Below are 24,460 nucleotides of genomic sequence, written 5' to 3' on the forward strand. Positions count from 1 at the left end.
TGTCCCCTCTCTTCCTCTCATTCTCTCTCTGCTTTCTCTCTTGAAGACCATGGAGGGGTGCAGGGGCTTTGTGTTTGACCCAGATAAATTGCAGAATACTCGTTTCATGCCTCGGAAGACTGTGTGAGAGTATGTGTGTGTGAGAGAGAGAGCAGGATTGTGCACCCGTGCGTACATTTTTAGTGGAGTGAGTATAAAAAAAGATGGAGGTCTTCAGGTTTTGCTTACAGGTCATTACCTTCACACAAAGATTCACTTGGTTCAGTCATGTTAAACATAATTTTTGCACTCAGTCCACTATTTGAATCAATATACAACACCCAGCATCTTCTTGGAGATAACAGATATTTGCATAATCTAAAACAGATTTTAATTCTGGTGACTCTGACTCTGGTGAGTCAGACTTTAAAAAAAAGTAATTGTAAAGTTCACTTTCAGAATGAAAATTTCCTGATAATTTACTCACCCCCATGTCATCCAAGATATTCATGTCTGTCCTTCTTCAGGCGAAAAGAAAAGGAAAACATTCCAGGATTTTTCTCCATATAGTGGACTTCAATAATGGCCAACGGATTGAAGGTTCACATAGCAGTTCCACTGCAGCTTCAAAAGGCTCTACACAATCCCAGCTGAGGAATAAGGGTCTTATCTAGTGGAACATGTAGTTTTCTAAGAATTAATTTATATTTATAATAATAAATAATTATAATTAATTATAATTTATTATAATAAATTAATTTATATGCTTTTTAACCGCAAATGCTCGCCTTGCACTAGCTCAATCTCACATATTATGTGCTGCACTCTTTAAAAAAAGGTTCTTTACTGGCATCAGTGGTTCTCTGAAGAACCTTGAACGTCCATGAAACCTTTCAAATGCAGAAAAGGTTCTTTATAGTTAAAAAAGATTCTTTAGATTTTTAAAATGTTCTTCAAAATGATTCTTTTAGGAACTGAAAGGTTCTTTGGGGAACCAAAAATGGTTCTTCTATAGCATCACTGCAAAAACACCCTTTTAGAAGAGTGTGGGATCATGTAGACCTTTGAAGCTGCATTGAAACTGCAATTTTGACCTTGTTGGCCTCCACTGAAGTTTATATGGAGAAAAATCCTGGAATGTTTTTCTTTGCGACTGAAGAAAGAAAGACATGAACATGTTGGATGACACTGGGGTGAGTAAATTATCAGGAAATTTTCATTCTGAAAGTGAACTCCTTTAATTCATGTAAATAGTTATCATATTTATTTATTTATTTATTTCCAGGCTTAAATTGAAAAAAAAAAAGTGGCTTTTTGAGGTGTTGGACCCTGCTATATTATATTGCCAACAGAGGGCGTTGCAACATTTCACACATAATCATTTCTCCATCATTTCCTCTGGTATGAATGTATGTGAACTACATGAATGTAATAGCATAGAAATGTAAATAAACTGTAAAAGAAAAATTTGAAAAAAGTTAAGGTGTGCCAAATGTCTTACATTTTAATGACTGTTTGTTTGCAACAACGCTGTTTTTTTGTTGTTTTTTAAAAGTTGACTTGGTAATAATCAGACTCACCACGAGTTACCAGAATTTAAATGTGTTTTAGATTATTACCAAATGTCACAGCATGTTTAGCAATAGGCTTAGCCAGATGAGCATTTTCTAAAGATGACGCTAGAGGATTGATGTCAGCGCAGGGAAACTAACAAATCATTGGGTGGGGAGTTGGGAATGGACCAGCCTGTTTTCTTTGTGGCATAGATTTTAGGTGCTGGAGACATTTCTCAGGGATTTTGGTCAATAGTAACATCACAACAATATTCAGTTGCTGCAGATTTGTTGGCTTCCACAAGAGGGTCTGGCTGCAGATATGCATTTCCAGACCTGCACTCTCAGACGCCTGCATTTCCGCAAGTGACGTCACTTGCAGTCTTTTTTATTTTTTATTTTACTTAATTTATTATTTTTTTAATTTGAATCTCTCAACATTTTACACCAGTAGCCAGGTGGTGAAGACAAGAAAAAAAACCCTAAATTACAATGTCACTCGCAATCGCTACTTGCACTCTCAGCTACCTGCGACGTCACTTGCAATCTTCACAAATCGTGCATGTTGCCAATGGAGACAAGAAGCTGTGGTGGTTAAATCATTAAAACTAATTTAATAGCATAACGTACAAGGTCCTGCAAATCATCTGTAGGAGATAAAGACAAGACCCGCAAATTCGTAGCCACAGAACAGCAGAATAGGAACGCAGTGCGCAAAGACTCTCGTTAAGCGTTTTCCTCCTGTAGGGAGAAAAATCATTTCAAAATCATCCTACATCATTGCAGAAGTTCTGACCCAGTCTTTGCAAAGTAAACATGCAAAAAAGATCAAACACCCTTAGCAAAAAAGGTAAAACAGTGATATAGGACGATTTTGAAGTTGAGGGAGAACATGAGATGGGAGTTTTTCAGCATACCCTAACTGTCATGAACCGGAACAAAAACAGTCCATGCAGAGTAAGACAAGACGAGCGTTTGTCATTAAAAAGTATATAAATTGTATTGTTTTGATTAAAATAACCGATCATTTCACTATAGATAAGACCCTTCTTCCTCGGCTGGGATCGTTTACAACCACATTTGGGATCATTTTAAGCCGTTTTTAAACTGCATTTTGGAAGTTCAAACTCAGGGCACCATAGCAATCCATTATATGGAGAAAAATGATGAAATGTTTTCCTCAAAAAACATAATTTCTTTACGACTGAAGAAAGACATGAACATCGCGGGACAAGGGGGTGAGTAAACTATTTGTAAATTGTTGTTCTGGATGTGGACTTCTCCTTTAATGTATTAAGTGCTATTAAAAGATCAAATTCGATATGCAGTTTATTAATATAATGTATGTGTAGGCTATATAGTGTTTTCTTACGTGGCGTAACGGATTAAGATGATAAAGTCTAAACTCAATATGCTCCTATTCATTACTAAAACAACTACAGACAATCAGGTGAGCCCAGAATAAACGCAAGGCTGTGTATATTTGCGTTCTTGAACGGTTCGTTCATTTTTAATGTGACTCGGGACGAACGAGTCGTCTCGGGGAGTGATTCGTTCAGTCGCACATGCGCAACATCCTATTAGGTTCTGTACTGGAATTAGTTCACCTGTTTCGAGTCTTCGGGTTTTTAGAGTCGTTCGTTCACCTTATGGGGCTGTCACGTGATGAACGAACCACTCAAACCCAAAAACTTGTCAGATAAGAGGCGAGGTGAGTTAATCATAGACTAAAGACCCAGGTAAACAATGAATTAATCTTTTCTGTTTCTTATAGCATTATAGTTTTGTTTTGTTTGAAGTGTGATCAACGTTTGTGTAAGCAGTAGATGTGTTAGGGAGGTAACAGGCAACATTTTAATTATATTTTGCTAAAATGAACGAAATGACTCGAAAAAAGATTAGTTCATTTTGCTGAACGAGACTCAAAGGTCCGAGTCGGTAAAATGATCCGAACTTCCCATCACTAATCTGCTGGTGTATAGTTTGTCAACAATAAGGTTTATACTGAATTTGGTCTTTATTATCTTTATTGTCAGTTTTGCCACATTAAGCATTTGCTGGGCAAGTATAAGAGTGAAAGTTTTCGCATTGTGTTCATGGCCATATGCTTGCCTTAAAGTACGTTAAATTAATAAAATATATAACAAATTTGATCTTTTAATTGCACTTAATGTATCTTAATACATTAAGCCATAGCAAGTGTTAATGGTTTTCAACGGGAGTAAAAAAGCTTAACGAGAGACTTTGCGCATTGCGGATTTGCAGGTCTTGTTTTTATCTCCAACAGATGACTTGCAGGACCCTGTACATTATGCTATTAAATTAGTTTTATTTGTTTAACCACAACAGTATCTTGTCTCCATTGGCAACGCACGATTTGTGTGGATTGCAAGTGACGTCGCAGGTAGCAGATAGTCCAAGTGGTGATTGCGAGTGACAGTAATTTAGTTTCGTTTTTCTTGTCTTCACCACCTGGCTACTGGTGTAAAATGTTGAGAGATTCAATTTAAAAAATAATAAATAAATTAAAGAAAAATAAAATAGACTGCAAGTGAGGTCATATGCAAAAGTGTAGTTGTTTGAGAGTGCAGATCTGAGAGTACAGTCTAAAAATGCAAGTGCATGTCCGCAGCCAGACCCTTCTCCAAAATCCTGATGCAAATCTCAAAGATGCTTTATTCGATTGAGATCTGGTGATTTTGGAGGCCATATGAGCTCACTTTCAGGTTTAAGAAACCAGTCTGAGATAATTTGAGCTTTGTGACATTGAAAGTTATACTGCTGGAAGTATCCATCACAAGGTAAAAGGATTGACATGGTCAAGTGAATTTATTTTGTGCACAAAACTGGAAAACCACTTAAAACATTTGCGAATAAGCCCTGTTTCCATCCAACGAGTCAAAGAGAACAAAATCGTCACTTCCTAAAAAAATTGGCACTAAATATCACTAAGAAAAGTAGGAGAAGCCAATGAATAATTTTCACATATACTAAATTACTTGCGATTCAGAGAGAGCAGACGAAATAATACATGCAGCCATGCTTTCGGAGACAGATACCAGCTGTTTGGGAACACAGTCTTGTAATACCGTTTTTTGAGGCAATTATACAAAATTACTTTGACGGCAGACTCAGGCATCTTAGAATGACCATAACAACATTTCAGATGCTGTGCAATGAGATCAGTCTGCTAGTTAGTCAAGTTATCCCTTCCTATAACGCAGTCACATGACTTCTTCGGTGCGTGTGGAGGAATTAATTCGCAAAATGCGTTTCCATCTACCATTATTTGCATTAACCCTTTTTTGCACAATTCAAAAACCACCTCAAGCAAGCATAACAATGTTTTTGCAAATTAAAGGATTTTTCGAATTTTGGTGTTTCCTCCAGTCATTTCTGATGTGATACTTCAAAATGCGCAAAAAATCAGGGTGATGGAAACGGCTATTGCTCAGTTGGTACTAAGGGGCCCAAATTATGCCAGAAAACCATTACACCACCATCACCAACCTGAACCATTAATACAAGGCAGGATGGATCCATGCTTTCATGTTGTTTATATCAAATTCTGACCCTGCCATCCGAATGTTGCAACAGAAATCACACCAGGCAACCTTTTTCCAATCTTCTGTTATCCAGTTTTGGTGAGCCTGTGTGAATTTTAGTCTTGGTTTTTTCTTCTTAACTGACAGGCGTGGCACTCGGTGGTCTTCTGCTGCTGTAGCCCATCTGCTTCAAGGTGTGTTGTGCCATCAGAGATGCTCTTATGAAATACTGAGACCAGCTCACTGTTGTCTGATTACGTGGGGCCTAATGAATTTCGCTAATGGCTCCAGCGTCAATGCCATCATTTCTCACATAAGTGAGAAACACAGAAATGGGTGGGAGGAGTGAGGTACAAGCAGAAATATGTAGAAGTGTGATTCTCATTTTCACATGCCAACTTATTGGCCCAAAACACAAAGGGATTTTTACACTTGAGTCACATGTGACACACATGCCGTGATCGCGCACAAAGCGCCATATCAAGTGTTAATAAAGCCTAAAGGATGAACTCAACATAAAACCAATCAAGGGTGATTTTTGTTTGTGTCCACGTGTGAGAAAATAAGTCATATATCTCCCTCAATTTATATTTGTCATTATGGATGCCACTGAAGAGTAAAATGTGTAAGGACTCGAGGCAATCTTATTTAATCATAATTGGATATAACTGGATAGTTATAATTGGATTACACAAAATTACCTGGAGTAGCTTCAGGATGGGACATCCACAGGACAATACATTATTATGAAAGATGAGCAAATCTTTCTCACACATGTATTTATATTCACATACATAATTTTAAGTAAATATTGTTAGAGGCACGAAAAAAAGTTTTTAGATGCTGTATTTTATTTTATTTTTTATTATTTTTTATTTTACTTTATTTATATAGTCCCCTAAATGAGTCCAGCCTTTAAAATGTGGTACAAGGCATCCGGAAGCAAACTGGCACTGATTTTTGCAATTACTTTATGCTAAAAACTGAAAAATTCAAGTTCTCTCTCACTGCTGCTCATTGTCATGTATTTGTTGGAAAGTGATGCATCCTCTTTGCAAAGTTTTAGAAACCGGGGTCACCTTGGGTTAAGCTTTCAATAAGGATACAACGTCTGATGAATGCTCTGTACTTTCAATGACCGCTGACCATGAGACAGACAATCAGTTTCTTTTAAAAATATGCACAGAGGAAGCATTCAACCACTATTTTCTCCTTGATCAATAGACTCAAAGGTGTGTTTGTGAGTAGGTGGAGGAGGGTTGAACGGAAGCAACATCTGAATTACACTGAAACAAATTGTGCAAACAAATACAATATACTAAAAAATAAGTATACCTTTAAACGCCATATTTGTATATAGTAAATAATAATTAAAAAAATATTGATCTTAATGAAGATAGTGAAGGTTTTTTCAGCTAGCAGAACAAAGTCTGAACAAGCGTTGAAGTTGCATTCAGTCTAAACGCAGACAATGTTCTTCACATTTTGTGAATCAATGTTTGGTGACTAAGGAAATTAGGCTATTAGAAAGAAAACGAGAGAGAGGCTCTGTGTGTGTGTTTGTGTGTGAGTTTGTGAGAGTTTATTTGCGTAAGCAAAAGATGGAAGGTGTCATTCACCATTGAGAAGCACTGACTGGACTAGGGAGTGTGGGTGTACTTCCGAACTGTTCTAATGTTTCACATCCGCTTCAGCAAACACATGCAACACTTTCTTACAAATGTAGGAACAAAACAGTCTTATGGGAACTCATGCTTCTGAGTTCCACTGACAGGACTATCGTTAAAGCAATCACTTGTTTTGATGGTATGGAAATGTTAAGAACTGAAGGAATCATTTGTTCTCAATGCAAACAACCACATTTATTCACTTCAAAGTCCTGTTTTCCAGCTCCACATCCCTTGTATACAGCAAATCCGGCTGAGGAATGAGGAATGTAGTGCGTTGGTGTATCATTAAGAGCTTTCCTGCTTGCTGAGGAATCAAAAGAAAGAAATAAGAATAATTTGAAAAACTAATTAAGCTCTAAAATGTTCAGGGCTTCTCTACACAAATACATTTAGTAGGATTCCATATGTTTAAATAAACCTGGAGGCCAATAAAATCTCATGTAAAAAGGCAATAAGTGAGACTAAGTGTGAAAGAAAGAAGAGGGGGCTAGTTGTCACACAGTTTTTTTTTTTCCAGAAAGAAACTGTCATTCTGGACACTGTTGTCATGGTGAGTATTTTAATAAATTTTCTCTTATTTATTAATTTATTTTCCTTTCTGCCTGTCTGCTAATCTTCAACATGTTTTACACTAAACAGTACTTTTGGACTGAACTATTTTTAGGGTTTCCCACAAAAAACATGCTGTTTTATAAGAGAAGTCTGTAATCTGTAATCATTTTTCTTCATATAATGGACTGCTATGGTGCCCGGGTTTGAACTTCCAAAATGCAGTTTAATCCGAAATGTATTTAAGTTGTATTTTTTTAATGAAAATAACCGATCGTTTCGCTTCCTCGGCTGGGATTGTTTACAACCGCATTTGGGTTCGTTTGAAGCCGCATTTAAACTGCTTTTTGGAAGTTCAAAATCCGGGCACCATACCAGTCCGCTATATGGAGAAAAATCCTGAAAATGTTTCCCTCAAAAAACACAATTTCTTTACAACTGAAGAAAGAAAGACATGAACATCTTGGATGACAAGGGGGTGAGTACATTATATGTGAATCTTTGTTTTGGAAGTGGACTTCCCCTTTTAAAACACACCAATTTGCAATATCAAGCAGCAAAACAAGTTGTTCGTACAGATAGAAACAGCTAGAAGTGGATGAGACCGGAAGACAGACATTAAATTCACAATTGGCTGTGCCTGGTCTTTACAAGAAAAATAAGGTGGATAAAACCCAAGAAGCTGCAGGGTCAAAATAACCCAGCATGTGTTCTGAAATGATTGCTTTTAACCCAGCATTTTTAGAGTGTATGAAATAGGAAAATTAGAGATAAAAAAGCAATCGTCACACAAAAACGGATTAAACTGGTCAACAGGTCAAATGTCTATTTCGTTTCTTAACGAAACGAAATTTTTTAAAGAATATTTCACCCGGTTTCAGAGACTATACATTTTAAATCCAATGCTTGCTTTAAAGCCATAAACATTCATCAATCAGGCTCCTACAGATCTTAATCAAGGCAGCACCTTTTCTATAGCTTCCTAACAGCTTTGTCCAGATGAAGGACATATCTGTAATGAGGTGAAGTAAATGGAATGACCAGTATAGATGACTCATAATCCCACTGAATAAAAACATGTCTTTCTGAATAAAAAATCTGCCAAACTCACAAGTTCTTAGAACACAATGCAAATAACCTTGTCAGTTTGCCATCTTATGATTCTGTATAAAATATACATTTTCTGCTTACTGCTTCACAAATCTTGCAGAAATGAAAACCACAGGTCAGTCTGCATATTGGACTGAATTTTACATGATGTGAAACTCAAGAGACTAAGATGAGGTGTGAGTTTAGTAGTAATACAATTGAGCCCACAAATACGTCAAGGCTCTATGTGTTAATGACTTTGCGTCACTAGGATATGTTAGCATCATTATTTGGTTCGCATTAGAGAGCCAGCTTGCCCGAGCTTGCGGGAGCGGAGCGCGCGGACGCTACAAATAAAGGAAGGCGCGCACCTGCGAGCCTTCACAGCTCTGGAAAGACAGAAGAACCTGAACATCATCCTCCTGAATTTCAGCTCATCTCAGTGTATTTAAAAGGTATTAATTACTTCTTTTATAGAATTATTCTAGCTTTATAAGAAAGAAGGTTTTGGTTTGGATTTTCTAAATAAAGTTTGGTGCAGGTGCGGATCTGAGGATGTCCTGCGGTTGGTTGCTCGTGTTGTTCTCTCATGTGCTGCTGTTGCTCGCTTGTCCTGGACTATCGCGCTGTGCGCTCGACTATGCGTCAATCACGGTAAGTACACATTAAACGACTTTTTAAAAAGAATATCGCTCGTTTGTTAGACGGACTTGCTCTGAGAGATGAAAAGCTGCGTTTTTTGCCATAGAATTTAATAGGGACTAGATGTCACACTGAATAAAAGTTAATACTTAAAAGCTTTGCATAATAAATAAACGACTAATAAATTATATATAAGTTTAATAAAGTATATATAACTTTTCATCAAAAATTAAATACGTTTTTTATAAAAATACATAACTATATATTCATATAATATAACTATACATTTTTAACGCAGATTAACCTCTTCACAATAGCATAATATGCTGTCGTATTTTTTAATTTGCACCTTATCTATCTATCTATCATCTTAAATATATACATGAACATATTTAAATACCTGCATGATATATTAACCTGTCCACAATAGCTTAGAGGATTAGAAAAATTTACAGATAATGTACTCACCTCCTTGTCATTCAAGATGTTCATGTCTTTTTTCTTTAGTCGTAAAGAAATTCTGTTTTTTTTTTGAGGAAAACATTTCTGGATTTCTCTCCATGTAATGGACTTGGTGCCCCGGACCGAGGAAGAAGGGTCTTATCTAGCGAAACGATCGGTTATTTTCTAAAAACAAACAAAAGAAAAAAAAAAAAAAAATACAATTTAACCTCAAATACTCCTCTTATCTGGCTCTGTGTGAACTGCTTTTTCTGGTCATGACAGTTAGGGTACGTCTAAAAACTCCCGCCTCATTTTCTCCTTCAACTTCAAAATCATCCTACATCACTGCAAAAGTACCAACCCAGAATTTACAAAGTGAAAACGCAAAGAAGATCAAACACCCTTTACAAAAAAGGTAAAAACAACGATTTTGAAGGTGGAGGAGAAAATGAGACCGGAGTTTTTAGACGTACCCTAACTGTCATGACCAGAAAAAACAGAGCTAATTGTAATTTTTATTTAGTTTTTTTTTTTTTTTTTAGAAAATAACTGATCGTTTCACTAGATAATACCCTTCTTCCTTGGCTTGTTTAGACCCCTTTGAAGCTGCATTTAAACTGCATTTGGGAAGTTCAAATTTGGAGGCACCATAGAAGTCCATTACATGGGGAGAAATCCTGAAATGTTTTCCTCAAAAGACAGAATTTCTTTACGCCTGAAGAAAGAAAGAAAGAAAGAAAGAAAGAAAGAAAAAAAAAGAAAGACATAAACATCTTGAATGACAAGGGGGTTGAGTACATTATCTCTAATTTTTTGTTCTGGAAGTGAACTAATCCTTTAATGTATCCTAGTGTGTATCCACTTACTCAAAAGCTAAATTTTAGCTTGTAGGACAAAATTCACAAGTAATATTTAAGTAATATAGATGTTTCATTTATTTATGTATTGCTGTTTGTTATCTCCATTTAATATTCTGCTGTTATATGCATACTGGGAATTTGACCACTCAGAAAGGCAACAGATACTGAGAGAATTTATTGAGATGGCCTGAAGGAATCATAATGATACCATTAAAACGTTAATGGCTCCATTAATGTGATATCTGACTGTTAAATATGGGCTCAAACAGAGATTCAGTCATGTGTGCACACTAGCAAGCTACACACACGCAGGTTCTCACACACATTGCAAAAAAGGTTTGGTAGACCGTTTTTGTAATCTAAAACTATATACCACTCACTGTTTTTTTCTTATTGTTTTATAGTGTTGTAAAATCAGCTTTCAAAGCAGTTCCCTGATCATTTTATTTCAGTTGTTTTTATAACTTTAATGATCATCACAGTCTGAATCTTGATGTTACTGAGTCATTCACATTAGTGAGTCAGACATTCATTTGCCATCTTGTTTGTGTATACAGGACAACAGCGACCCCCAGTCTGAGCACAATGAGAAACGATATAATGATATCGATTATGACAGTTTCATCGGCCTAATGGGCAGGAGGAGTGCAGGTGAGACACAATGAGACTAAAGCATATGAATAACAAAATTTGATTTTAATAATATTAAAAATGCACAAGATTGCATTGCATGTTGTTCCAAGATCGTTATTTGAAACATTTGTATTTGTGTTGTTGAGTAACATTAAATGACAGAACTGAGAACTATTCCTTCGAGGTCAAGGGTATTTTATGTTGGTTTTATTATTTATTTTCATTTCACAGGAACAAATCGTGACACAAATTCACCATTTAGACGTGAGTTCATACCATACACCTATTATTAATTAAAGTAACATATCAAAGCTTGATGAGATTTTTCTCTTTGGTCTTTTGTAGCTAATATGAATGACATCTTTATTGGATTGTTGGGACGGAGAAACACTGTGCCTGGTAAGTCTACAGTAATTATTACTAATTGTCTATATTTGTAACAATTAGCAAGCAAACCTATCCACCTTATTTTTCCCATAAAAGTGGGTGGAGCCATTTGTATATTTTTTGTGTCTGGCTTCCGGTCTCATCCACTTCCATCTATTTTTAGCTGCACAAAAAGCTCGTTTTGCTCTTTGATATTGCAAACTGGTGTGTCTTACCATATTATTTTAATGTTGATTATGAACACACTGGTTTGTAGTGCAAACTGTTTTACCATTTACTGCACTTAGATATTCTTCTTGTTATTTCCTTATTACGGATTATGAACCAGATGTCTAACACATTACCAGAAAACAGCTTACTTCCACAATGAAAAATAAGGTGGATATAGCCTACTACATTTTAGCAGTTGAAATTTGCACAGTGCAGTGAATACACTGACCTCTAGAGGCCAGTAAACGAACGAAAAAAAAACCTTAGTCTTATATTATTTGTTTTGACTAACAGCTATTCCTGCTTGGAGAGGACAGAGAAGAGGCAACATTTTCTTAAAGGACAGAAAGCTGAGGTGAGAATTTGTAAGTTTGTAGCTTGAGTTCAAATTAATGGTTGCATTAAGTTGATGAATTGCTGATGGAATTTTACATCATTTTGGGTTTTTTCCATTAAGGTTTTGCTGTGGTGTATGAAGCGTAATCTCATCTGTCTCATCCACCATGCAATTCTGCCATTCTGAAGAAAAAAATATCTGTCTTTGTACAATAACTAAGCTGTATGAGTTCTATTGTCAGTGTGTTCATTGTAGTATATTTTGTCTTTTATATGTAATGTAAGAATTCTTACAAGCCATTAAGATTTCAAAATACAGAACACACCAGACTCAAATCAGATGAAGGATGTTTTGATAGACTTACAATTCAGGACTCCTGGGATGAAAAGACAGATGTGGGAAGACTGAAGAATGCTCATACCTTAATAATTTGAACATATGCTAATTTCATATGCTTTAAACTATACTATTTTACTTTATTTATTCATTCATAAAAGAGACCACATAAAAACAGTTTACTGTAAAATAATTCTTTATTTAATATGCTGGTTATCATTCCCCGTTGAATCATTCTTGTCACACATTTGCCACACACACTCTTTTATAAATAAAAGATTGCTGTGGAAGTACTGTACAGAATTCCCTTTGTACATAAAAGACCTTACCGACAAAAGAGAGTAAGAAAGGAACAAATATACCTTTGGATTAAAGACAAGGGCATGAAATGCATGAATTCAGAAATGCAGATTCGCTTTAACAGGATTGGAAAAGATTTTATGGTTTAACGTTCGCACTATGAATGGTTCTGCTTCATTTCTGACAAGTTGAGTTCCCTCTTCATTATATAATCAACTACACATCTCCCAAAGTGCACAAGCAAATTTCTATGGGCCTTAGTCAACGCAGTTTTGCAAAACACTGCTCAAACAATGCAACGCCTTCAAGGAACAAGTCTTTGTCTCTGTTGAGGATCTGAAATATGCAAACCTAAGTAAACTTACAAAAGTAAACTTTATAAAAGGAATGTTTACTAGCTCTTATAAGAAAGATCATCAACATAATAGGAAAGTATGGACATCTTCAAACTTCTCTTAGCTAACTTCTCTTTGAAATAATGGAAATTTACCCCAAAAAAAACAGCTATTAGATCATACTTAAAGTGGGTGGCGCAAACTCAAGAGTGCTTTTCCTCTTCAAATCAACAAAACAGCACAGAATACTGCAAACATTTCCATTATTCTGACACTTTCAGAGTTTTCCCAGGTGAATTCACACCATCCATTTATTACTAAAGACTCATTGACAAAGCAATCATGTTTAGCCAAAACCCATAATCATTCAATTAAAAATTTCAAGATGTACAAAGAATTTGATTAGGTACTAAAATAAGGATATGTATATATATATGTTGCAACATTTGTATGAATTTGTATTTGCTTATTTGATTGAGTCACTTCAAACCATTCAGTTCTAACAAATGCAAAAGTGACATTGTGCTTCGAGTGGTCAAAGGACAACAGTGGTTTGTATTAAAATAAAGCTGATTACGAGTTCAAATTAGTTTATTTATTCAAATAAACACAATTTGAAATCCTTCATAATTGTGGAAAGTGTCGTACTATAAAGCGCACACTCAAAAAGTCTGCAAGCGCCGGAAAGAAGATTCTCTTATGGACGGAGTTCAAGCACTGTCTGTAAAATCCTGCCATACTGGGGGGAAAAAAAATCTAATACAAATTTGGTGTGTTTGGTGTGCACTATTTTATAAAGGTCCTTTCTAAAAGCATACCAACACCAGCACATTTAAAGGGACAGTTTAACCAAAACCTTTTTCCTTCTTATGTGGGGTAGTATGGAAGCCCTTTTCTGCCACTGAATTAAAAAAAGGGTTTTGCAACTCAGAATTGTGACATAAAAAGTTGCAATTGCAAGAAAAAAGTCAGAATTGCGAGATATAAACTGGAATATAACAACTGACTTTTTTTCCTCTGAATTGCCTAATACAAACTTTTTTTTTTCTCAGAAGTGAGACATACAACCTTATAATTGTGAGAAATAAAGACAGTAATTCTGCAAACATGTCACTCTTTTTTTTCTCCTCAGAACTGAATTTTATAACTCACAACTGTTAGTTTATTCTCAGTAAAAAGTTGTCGCAATTACCTTCTTTCTTTTTTATTCAATGGTGGAAACGAGCTTACATTAGAGTAGTGCTGGGCGATTTTACCAAAAAATTGTATGTGTGCTACATAAAACTCACTGTCTGACACCAGGTGGAGCTTATAGAACAGGAACGATACAGCGTTCCTTTGGTTACCAATGTAAACAAAGCAGCGGTTGCACTTTTAAATACTATATTAACATAATTTATAGGTGTGGAAATGTCATCTACACTTTTATGCAGATAGTCAGTTTCCCTCAAAGATACATTCATATTCACCCTTCACCCCCAGGTCAGTATTTACAATTTTCTTCCTATATTTTGCACATTGTGATCAGCGAGTTTGGTCGTTGGATAACGTACATGATTTACTCCTGTTAACGGCTGTTTACAGTTGGTTTACATGCCCAGGTAGAGAACTAGTTGTGTTATTAATAGTTCTAAAAGCTTTCCAACCATTAGTCAGAAGTGTACAGTTAACAGACATCTCTTCTCAATGTTGCTTATGCCCCTTTTTCTTCTTCTTCTATTTTTTATTATTATTATTTTTTTAAATAGGCTTACCGTCTGCATATTTCAAACTTTATTGCCCAGCACTAAGTGGAACACATATGTTTTGTCTATATAATAGAGTCCTATTCCAATCATAAATCAAACTAAATATCCTTATTTGTTTCTCAGAACAAGTAAAGTCAGGTTTGAAACGACATGAGAGTGAGTCAATGAGGAGTTTTCATTTTTGAGTGCACTATCCCTTCAAGTGCAGCAAATACACACACATAATTGAGAAACTGAGACATAAAGCACACATCACGAGCGAATGAAGCAATTTCACTACTCTTGACAAGCAGCATCATGAAATGCAAATTCAACACTTCTAATCTCACACACAGACTGCTGTAGGAGTTGCCAGACTGGCAGTGTGAACTAAAGCAAAACCGGAAATTCAATCCCAGATAAACAAAAACCCTCTGTCACACTCAGTCAATTAAATAAAGCATTGTGTGATCTGAAAAATCCAACAGTTCACAAGCCACATTACTTCACAGCGTGTTACACTACACCATTCATCTGCAAGACCACATTAGCACTGAGAAAAAAAAAAACTGTGTATACTTACACCGTCTTATCTAGCTTGCTACCTCTGCTTCTTTCCCAGGCACTCGTGAACTATTGGGCCAGCCAACAGGATCTTATTAGAATACTATTCCATATTCTTGAAACTTTGTTAATGGGGTAGTTCACCCAAAAATAAACACTTTGTCATCCTCCACTCATGATGGTTTAAGCCTGTATGAATTTCTTTCTTCTGCTGAACACATAAGAACATATTTTAAATATTGTGTGCAACCAAACAATTGCTGGTAGCACACATTCTAAAAAATATCTTCTTTTGTGTTCAACAGAAGAAAAAAAAAAATCATACAAGTAAGGAACAACTTGAGGTTGAGTAAATTATGACAATTTAAATTTTTGGTTGAACTATCCCTTAAACACTCAGAGAAGGGTAATATGCCATTTTGGCGTCAGTTGAAGGACTACATCCTGGTCATTTTAGTACTGATATAATGTTAGTCAAAGCAGATGTTCCGCTTTGGCAAAGGTATTGCAGACTGTAGAGAAAACTCAATGTTTGTGGAATTTGTTTGCAAGCTATTAAAAGTTATGATATGCTGCTCTGTTTAAATATTGACTAAACGAAATACAAATGTGGTCCGGGGACATATGGAAGTGCATGATTTTTCTCAGAGCAGAGCCACTAATTCAAGGGAATGAGCAAATGAAAGGAAAAATCAAGGCCCCTTTTTCTTATGGCATTGCTGTTCATACATGGCGGCGTGTTTATGATTACACAGTGCAAGGAAAACACGATTCATAATTTTTTATATAGAACATTTTCTTTAAATGAATGCCAAGTATAATGAACGTAGAGGGAGCCTTGCTTGTGGCCCCAAAATATTACCCAATGTTGTTATACTATTAAGGCAGGCTCCTACACTCATACCCTATGAACCACATACTCCAAACCTTTTTCATACATTTCTGCACCGTCATACATATACATATATATATATATATATATATATATAAATTTAAACATTGAAATACAAATGCATTATTAAGAGGATCACACTCCCAAACTATACCAGTTTGTAAGTCACACATTTCTGTGGCACAATATAGAAGACATTTTAAGACCTTATCCAAAAAACATAAAGCCATCCCAAAAAGAGTTATTTTGGAAGATTTTAAATGTTATTTTTTTAAAATTCCTACCCAAAAAAGCTGCTATAGTTTAACATTAAGTTCATGGGATTTCTCCTCTTCTTCCTGTTTTTCTACCCCCAGCCTTTCCTCTATGTCTCCGGCTTCCACTTTGTCTGGGGCTGGGGCATTGAGGTCTTGTATGATTTTGGGTTCAGGGGGCTGATAGCGGTATTTGTAGCCAAAGGCACGCAAGTGGTAAGTGTAGTATTCAAGCAGGTACATGTGTGACGAATCCATATAGTGGAAAGAAACAGCCAGGTCTGAGCAACACTGTGGGCCCTGAGAGAAACAGAGAGAATGCTTATATTATTATATGAATATAAAAATAAAGAAAGATAAATGCATTCCATGCCAATCGATGTATTTTCATAATTGACATAAACGATGACGCTGACGAATCGCTGCAGCTCTGGTTGGTACTTCCGCCTATTACTATGTATAAGGCAAAGACTGTGTCCAAAAGCTCTAAAAATGCTGCCTTCAGAGGCACGTCAGAGGCACGTCAGAGGCACGTCAGAGGCACGTCCAAGGCACGTCCAAGGCACGTCCAAGGCACGTCCAAATCCAAATTCTGCTTCACTTCCTGTCTCCGGAAGTACCTTCTTCTGATCGAATTTTGAAGGCAGCATAGATGCAATCCTGTGCGTGTGCGTCATAAAGGCTATATAAATAAAGATATTCTGGTGAAATTGAACTTGTTCCTTTATATAATAGATGATATACCATCATCTTGACCATGATATACTTAATGAATAGTAATAGTGTAAAAAGCATAAGAAATAATATTGTTTGTAATAACAGTATTTTATAAAAACGTTAAAAGGGTTCAAATGAGTAGTAAATAAGAATAATATTTACAATATACTACCAATATTAACGAAACAGCCACTAATAAAAATGACCTGTTCTGCAATAATACTTGCAACAGTGCTTTTACATTCTCAGCCATCTTTTCCGACGCACAGACCTTTATTACAATGACAATGACATCGAGGTCTTTATGTATTATTAAAGCATTTATACTGTTTAAGATCGTTTTTCTACAAAATGTACAACTTAACCGTTAGGTAACCTAGCAATGACTTCATGGTTATGCTGCCTCTCAAGTCTGTTCAAAATTGTTTCCAAAGTTGCATTTGCAGCCTTCAAAGTCATTGCCTGATAAGGCAGTGAGGCAGCAAGTCAGCTTCCTAGGCTTTCGGATGCAGCCTATAGAATACCCAAGACCTGTCACTCATATTTTTTTGAATTAGGAAAGATGCAACGCTCATTATGGCTGCGAAGCCCGGCCTTCTTAATGATAGAGCCAATCGTTGATTCAGCGCGTCACTGCAACTGCTGTTAGACGTCTCGGTTGCTATAGAAACAGCATTCTGAGATGTGCACTCAGTACTACACAGTTTGTTGTCAGATTTCATTGCTCACTTGGGCTCACTTGACACAGGCAGTGCCTTTTCACTTGCGAAGCTCATAGTAAATATTCTTGCACATTTATTTGAATAGGATGTATGCGAAAGGTGAGATTCACAGCCTCCGGGCACACTAAATGCAAACGTAGACAGACAGATTTTTGACCTTTAATACGACTCTTTTTACTGTCTACACAGGTAGGATCTTAACTGAAACCTGACAGATTTGAAACAGGAAGTCACAATACCACAAAAGTAGCAACAGACTTTTCAATCTTGTGACATACATCCGAGTTTAACGGATTATCAAAAAAAAAAAAAAAAAAAAAAAAAAAAAAGAACCGTAGGGTGGGGACTTGATTTTATACATCAGTTGTTGAATAGACGGAGGCAGATCTGAAAGCAAACTTGCAGTCGATTGCAGAGGGTGGGTTAAGTTGACAAAATGAACCCATGTGTCACCAGAGCAAATTCAAGGACGTCACTGAAAGATCAAGTTACGGAAATTTGGTAAATAAAAAAAAAATGGTATGCATGGATAAATACATGATACTCCAAGCAAAACAAAAAACAAAAAAAAAAGTATTATACAAACTTCACTTAATTCAGACTCACCTGCACAATGGGGTAATAACAGTAGTTCCAATACCAGAAGGTCTTAGGAAATGTGCCAGTGAGATGCGACTCTGGTACGAAAGGATGGAATGTCTCTCTTCCTATGGTGTCTCTGGAGTCTCCTGCCACAACGCCTATCTTCTCCATACACTGACCCAGTGCTAGGTCCTCCACTGAGCTAGTGTGAGTGCACACTTTGGTGCGAAAGCCCTCCACAAACCTCCTCAGAGCCTCTTTGCTCAGCACGTAACCGGCGCCCCCACTCATGTAGCCCTGTTTTACGTACGGCTTAAACCGTCTACCAAAATACAACGGGTCCTCTGGAGAGTGGCTGGCCAGAATCCAGCGCAGGTTGTCGACAACCACGTAAGTGTCGTCATCCGCTTTGAGAAACCAGTCTGCCTCGTCCCCGTGCTTCTCCATGACGTAGTGGAAAGCACGAATGGTTTTCCAGTACAGCTGATCCCGACCTTCCTTGGTGTTAAGGCCCACCGTGGGAAAATCAGGGTCGTCCACAGAACTTATGAAGACCACGATATTGCAGTGGCGACTCCACGTGGCTTTCACGTGCCGAGCTTTCTTTTCAAGGTTCTTAGGGCCAGTCATGACCCAACATAAAATGCGTACACGCTTATAAAGAGTGTCAGCCAGAGCACCATTCTCACCTACAAGAGAGCAACAATGATTACTTTTAAAAATACATTAAACAAACCAAATTCACATGCTACAAAGTGGACAAGAATATTTTGAACGTGCATAATGGTAGTGCACTTTTTTTTTAAAAATTAGAATAAAAACTAATTTATCAAACTGATAGTGATAGCTCACTGAAAATGAAAATTGTCAATTTTGTCAACCATTTTCATCCAATGAAAGCATAAAAAACAAGATACTGACATCTTAAATTCAAGTCTAAATATTTTTTCATATTCGCATATAAATATTGGTCAATGCACATTTACAGAGCACATCAAATATGGTTACATATGTGCTGAACAACATGTGAATAACATGAAAAAAGGCTTAAATGTGAAATAAAAATTACATTTAGCCACTTGTTTCATATGGATTACGGAGTTTAAAATGTTTTTATTAACTCAAGTTTCAAAGTTTTAGATGCGCAGCTGTTCAATGGAGGGACAGAAATCTCTCAGGTTTCATTAAGAATATCTTCATTTGTGTTTTGAAGATGAAGAACGACATGAGGGTAAGTAAACAATAACAGAATTTTTTATTTTGGTGAAATTAACCCTTTAAAATTAACTAGGCGAAGCCAAAATGCTGATAAACACTTAAGAAATCATTTTCTATTAAGTATAGAATACTGTTTAAATGTATCACTTTTATCACTTTTAAAGTGACAGTTGACTAAAAAAAAATGAAAATTGTGTCATCATTTTGTCAACCTAATATCATTACAAAATCATAAGACTTTATTTCCTCTGTTGGAACACAAATTACATTTTTTTTTTCTTGTCCATTCAAAGCATCAAAAAGTACAAGACGACATCGTAAAGGTAAATCATTAGAATAGAATTCTTCTGAAATTCATTCTTTTATTCATATTCACATAAATTCTGGTCAATGCACATACACAGACACCTCAAATATAGTCACCGGCAGCTCAAAATTAATTTTAATAAAATTAAAATATTAACAAACACTTAAGAAATAATTTTCTGTTAAGCTCAGAATACTATTATCTATTTAAATTTATGAGCCAGAAAATCCAGTTAGTCCACAGTTTACTACTTTTGGGAAAGTTTACTGATAACCAGCTGGCAATAAAACCTCTCTGTGAACCATTTCTGTTCAATGGAGGGACAGAAATCTTTTAGATTTCATTTAAAATATCTTCATTTGTGTTTCGAAGATGAAGAATGGCATGAGGGTGAGTAAATGACAGAAAATTTTATTTTGGTGAAATCAACACTTTAAAAATAACTAGGACAAGCCAAAAGACTTTTAAAATGTTTATAAACACTTAAGAAATAGTTTTCTATTAAGCTCAGAATACTGTTATCAACATTTTAAAAGCCTTTTGGCTTGTCCTAGTTAATTTAATTTCTGTCCCTCCATTAAACAGAAATGGTTTGCAGAGAGGTTTTATTACCAGTTTGTTATCCGTAAACCTTCCCAAAAGTAATAAACTGTGGACTACCTGTGGATTTTGCTGGCTCTATATTTTTAGGAATAAATACTTGACATAAATTGTAATAGATAATAGTATTCTGAGATTAATAGAAAACTATTTCTTATTTAAATTTATGTCATGTATTCATTCATAAAATATAGAGCCAGCAAATCCACAGGTAGTCCACAGTTTATTACTTTTGGGAACATTTTTAATAACCATCTGGTGATAAAACTCATCTGTAAACTTTAACACATTAGATGTGACTTTTTATTTTTTAATTTTTTTTTTTTTTTTTTACTTTATTAAAGTTTTCTGCTTCACAGGCTATTTGATGGCAAACAAAGATCATACATTTAAAAAAAAACACTATAATAGTACACAATACAAAAATTGAAAGCAATTCTAAAGCAAAATGTACAAAAAATTGCTTTTGAAATAAATTGGAAGTTTTTCTGGGTCCATCTTATAAAACAAGTCCTTAGGAGTTTGTCCTGATAAAAACCTTTCTCTCATGACATTAAATATTGGGCAGACCAAAAGCACATGCTTCACCATCAAGTGAGTCCCACAATATTGACATTATGGAGCTTCTTCACCAATCAATAAATGTCCCCGAGCTAATCTAGTATGCCCAATACAACACCTTGGTCATGACTAGATTTAAAAGAATAAATATATCTTGTTCCTACAGCAGAATTTATTTCAAAAAGTTTGTTATTTTGACATTCTTCCCATTCCGCTTGTCATTTCTCCAATATATACCTGCTGATTAGTGGCTTTACATCAGAAGGCGGGATTTGGCATTCACATGTCAGATGTGAGCCCAAAATCAAAGTCCATCTTCCCAGGGAGTATACACAGTCATAAACAAACATGCCCATAAACAGTTTCTCACATAGAGCAGGTTAACCAACTGTTCAACTGTAACATCAGGGTGTAATGTTACATCCATTAATCATATCAATAAAAGGGTGCAGCAAGCTGAAATACTCCATACATTATGTGGTACTACCTGTTCAGCACACCTCCTTTGGTAATTTGTTTATTTATGGCATTACACTAATTAACAGATACATGAAATACTTCTCCTTTGTTGATCACAGGACCTGACAAACAACTTTTAGGATTACGTAGGATCGTCTATAACAGGCTATTTTAGAGGATCATTTCCGGAATCATGGTTTCCAGCAAAACAAATTAAACAAATTGTTCAATTGTGTTTAATTAAAATGATAATCAAGTTATTCCAGCCAGGTACCCCACAATTTCCTTGTAGTAAACATGTTTAAAAACCAAAGTTGTTGTACCAAACCTGACCTGTATGACTTGATTTGCTACTATTCACTTTTTGTTTCATGCTTTGTCATTCTGCCTGTTACATTCTTTCAGGCACCACATAATACAAATATAAATCTTTGAATTCTTCCAGATCGACTGGTCAATTTGATATACACTTTACAGACACTGTGACTGTTCTATAATAGCATAATGTGTTCTGCTTATTATAAGCATTAGTATCTCCATTGTATTTACCTGTATGGTGAGGATGATTGAGGTTGAAGAGAGCCGACCTCTCCTTCTTCCAATTCTTGTTTTCTTCTTCAATCATCTCCAGCAGGCTTGTGTCGTGGGTCTCGGGCTCAGGAGACCCTAAGCTCCGTGTGAACCCAACCTGTCGCAGGAGCACGTACAAGGTGCACGTTCCCACCACAAAGCCCACGTAGAACGCCGAGCGCACACCGAGAGCTTTCATGACGAGCTCTGTATGTAGAGACTCTCACCTCAGAGTAACTATTTAGAAGACAGAAACACAAAAAAACTAACTATAGCGAGCGGAGGATGGCGCAAGCGTTTATCAAATCTATTATTTGATTGTTCAAGATTCAAATAAACTCGATGTTGGGCGCGTGCACTCTGCGTGACAGCAGCTCCGTGATCTACACGACTGGTTACGACAAAGTTCAAACAGAGCAGGTTCTGTCGTCATACCAGGATATTTTGCGAAATTCTGCTGAATTCATCTATTTGTTTAGGAAAATTAAAATTAAAGTGTGCAGGCGTTGTTTAGTTAGCGTTTATCAAATTATCACAGTGGCTTTTAATACTCCTCACAAATCTGAGACGTAAAACATTCAAGTCATTGAAAAAAAATGATACTTTAGTAGCACAATAGCCGTAAACTAAGGAGGCCTTAGCAAACTTCTAACATTTTAAGTAACACATTAAGCAACTGATATTAAAACAAGCTCATTGTTAAGACATCATCAGCTGTTGCTTTTGTTACCACTGAAGAACACACAACTTTGTATCACACAATTAACGGAAGGTTGTTTTAACCTATAAACACTTTTTTTCCATTTCTGATAACAAAAAAAGTTTGGAAAATAGCAGCTGTGTTATGATCACAGAGGAAATCTTTTAGCCTATCTTAGCTAACAAGGTGTCACAGTCTTACCATACAGCTTATTTCCTCCATAGCAGAAGTGAGAAAAACTGCAGGATTTGGTTCCGAGGCCATATCAGTCCAACTCAGAGAGCTAGCATAACAGTATAGCTGTGGTTTTCAACTTAAATCCCAGAAATCTGACAGCCTAACCAGGTACATCAGCTCCAAAATCATGTCCGTGCTATTTTCTGACCCATGGCAGTTTAGGTTGGTGGCTTCACTTCAAGCTAGCTGACAACGTGCTCCCTGTGTTAACGGAATGTTGTTCACCAAGTAAAAGCCGAGAGAGATACTGGGGCGGTTCAGTTCCGAATTATAATTAGCCGACTCTTTAAGAGCTACTCTTGTCAGTCTATGTTTCGTGGACAGTGACACACACCTATCCCACAAAGTTGTGTTGCTTTTATTTATAAAAGAAAAGAAATTGTTTTCGACTACACCATTCTCGAAACGCCTGAGCAACTGTGAACTGTGAACTGCTTGCGTCACACATAATAAAAGACATAAGGAAGCGCATTTGATTGGATGGATCGCCTGTCAATCTTGGACTAAACGGTTAGGTCATTTGAACTGCGGGCTATGATTGGGCCACATGTATCCAACTGTGGAACACATTCCAGCAAGCCAAGGCAGGAGAGGGAGTAAAATCTTTGCGTGGCAGGGGCAGCTGCCACAAAGACCTGCCACCGCTGAGGAGGGTGCTCACTGCAGAGCCAGCTCCCCCTAGCTGAGAGGGTATGGGTGGGTATGGGTGGGTATGGGTGGTCCCTTACCCTATCCTAAACCTAACTCCACCCATTAGTTCTCACAGAGGTGGAGCTGGACATCCAGAAAGAGAAAGCTGGAGACCATTCGGCTCTGCAGTCAGTAATACTTGCCGCTGAATGCGCCTGCCACTCGTCCTACTACCGCCAGATATGCATCAACCAGTGTATACAGTGAGGTAGGCGCGACGCTTCGGTGCTGTGCGCGCCATTATTGATTTAAAGAGAGGAATAAATCAAAAGTCAAGGCAGCAAGGAATAAAACAGGAATAAAACAAGGTACGTTATGGAAGGTTTCGTGGCAGCGGCTTCTCACTGTTTACACTTAGGTTGATGCAGGTAAGTAAACAGACCGTGCAATTCTATACTTATTTACCTATTTGTTACGTTACTTCAGGTTTTCCTCCCTTTAAATCCATAATGGCGAACGCAGCACCGAAGCGTCGCGCCAGCCTCAACATCTCCACTGTATACACTCCGATTGATGCATAGGCACGTATGGCGGTGGCGGGTGGAGTAGCTGCCTTTGACGGTGGCAGGTCGAGTGGCAGCTGCCTTTGGCGGTGCCGATTTTTCCTCCTTTCCAAAGCGCTCTGTAGCTTGCGCTCCCGTGGCGTCTGCCGTTGCTAAGCAACCATGACCCGCACTCTCCGTGAAGACGCGGAAGTTTCATCAAAGGACAAACGGATTTCCAGCACTAAAAATCACTTGCTGTAGCTCTGCTACTAAATTTATTTAAAAATGTACAGCTATAATCAGCTG

General features: G+C 36.7%; 2 protein-coding genes across 3 annotated transcripts; one reads left to right on the top strand and one right to left on the bottom strand.

Moving 5' to 3' along the window:
* Positions 1-8,703: 8,703 nt before the first annotated feature.
* On the top strand, positions 8,704-12,655 carry tac3b (tachykinin precursor 3b). 2 transcript variants are annotated; one of them, XM_051112277.1, is made up of 7 exons: positions 8,704-8,840; positions 8,927-9,039; positions 10,889-10,982; positions 11,196-11,228; positions 11,310-11,363; positions 11,856-11,926; positions 12,019-12,655. In XM_051112277.1, the coding sequence occupies exons 2-6, from the start codon at positions 8,941-8,943 to the stop codon at positions 11,918-11,920; spliced, it is 345 nt and encodes a 114-aa protein (XP_050968234.1). In that variant the 5' UTR covers positions 8,704-8,840; positions 8,927-8,940; the 3' UTR covers positions 11,921-11,926; positions 12,019-12,655. The 2 variants fall into 2 exon arrangements, with proteins under 2 accessions (XP_050968234.1, XP_050968233.1); XM_051112276.1 differs by having other exon boundaries at positions 11,856-11,916.
* Positions 12,656-15,154: 2,499 nt separating this feature from the next.
* On the bottom strand, positions 15,155-23,413 carry c1galt1lb (core 1 synthase, glycoprotein-N-acetylgalactosamine 3-beta-galactosyltransferase 1, like b). Its single transcript, XM_051112275.1, has 4 exons — positions 22,944-23,413; positions 22,022-22,279; positions 18,352-19,016; positions 15,155-16,606 (listed from the first exon to the last, which is right to left on the bottom strand). Exons 2-4 carry the CDS (start codon positions 22,239-22,241, stop codon positions 16,349-16,351), a joined length of 1,143 nt encoding a protein of 380 aa, XP_050968232.1. The 5' UTR covers positions 22,242-22,279; positions 22,944-23,413; the 3' UTR covers positions 15,155-16,348.
* Between the last annotated feature and the right edge of the window lie 1,047 nt (positions 23,414-24,460).

Source organism: Labeo rohita, chromosome 6 (assembly GCF_022985175.1).
Source record: "Labeo rohita strain BAU-BD-2019 chromosome 6, IGBB_LRoh.1.0, whole genome shotgun sequence".
Lineage (NCBI taxonomy): Eukaryota > Metazoa > Chordata > Actinopteri > Cypriniformes > Cyprinidae > Labeo > Labeo rohita.

Coding starts and splice junctions, on each gene's coding strand:
- tac3b (XM_051112276.1), top strand. CDS start 8,941: ATGTCCTGCGGTTGGTTGCTCGTGTTGTTCTCTCATGTGCTGCTGTTG. Junction 11,229..11,309: donor CACAAATTCACCATTTAGAC/GTGAGTTCATAC, acceptor GGTCTTTTGTAG/CTAATATGAATGACATCTTT. Junction 11,364..11,855: donor ACGGAGAAACACTGTGCCTG/GTAAGTCTACAG, acceptor TTTGACTAACAG/CTATTCCTGCTTGGAGAGGA.
- c1galt1lb (XM_051112275.1), bottom strand. CDS start 22,241: ATGAAAGCTCTCGGTGTGCGCTCGGCGTTCTACGTGGGCTTTGTGGTG. Junction 19,017..22,021: donor CAATCATCCTCACCATACAG/GTAAATACAATG, acceptor GCTCTCTTGTAG/GTGAGAATGGTGCTCTGGCT. Junction 16,607..18,351: donor GTTATTACCCCATTGTGCAG/GTGAGTCTGAAT, acceptor TGTTTCTCTCAG/GGCCCACAGTGTTGCTCAGA.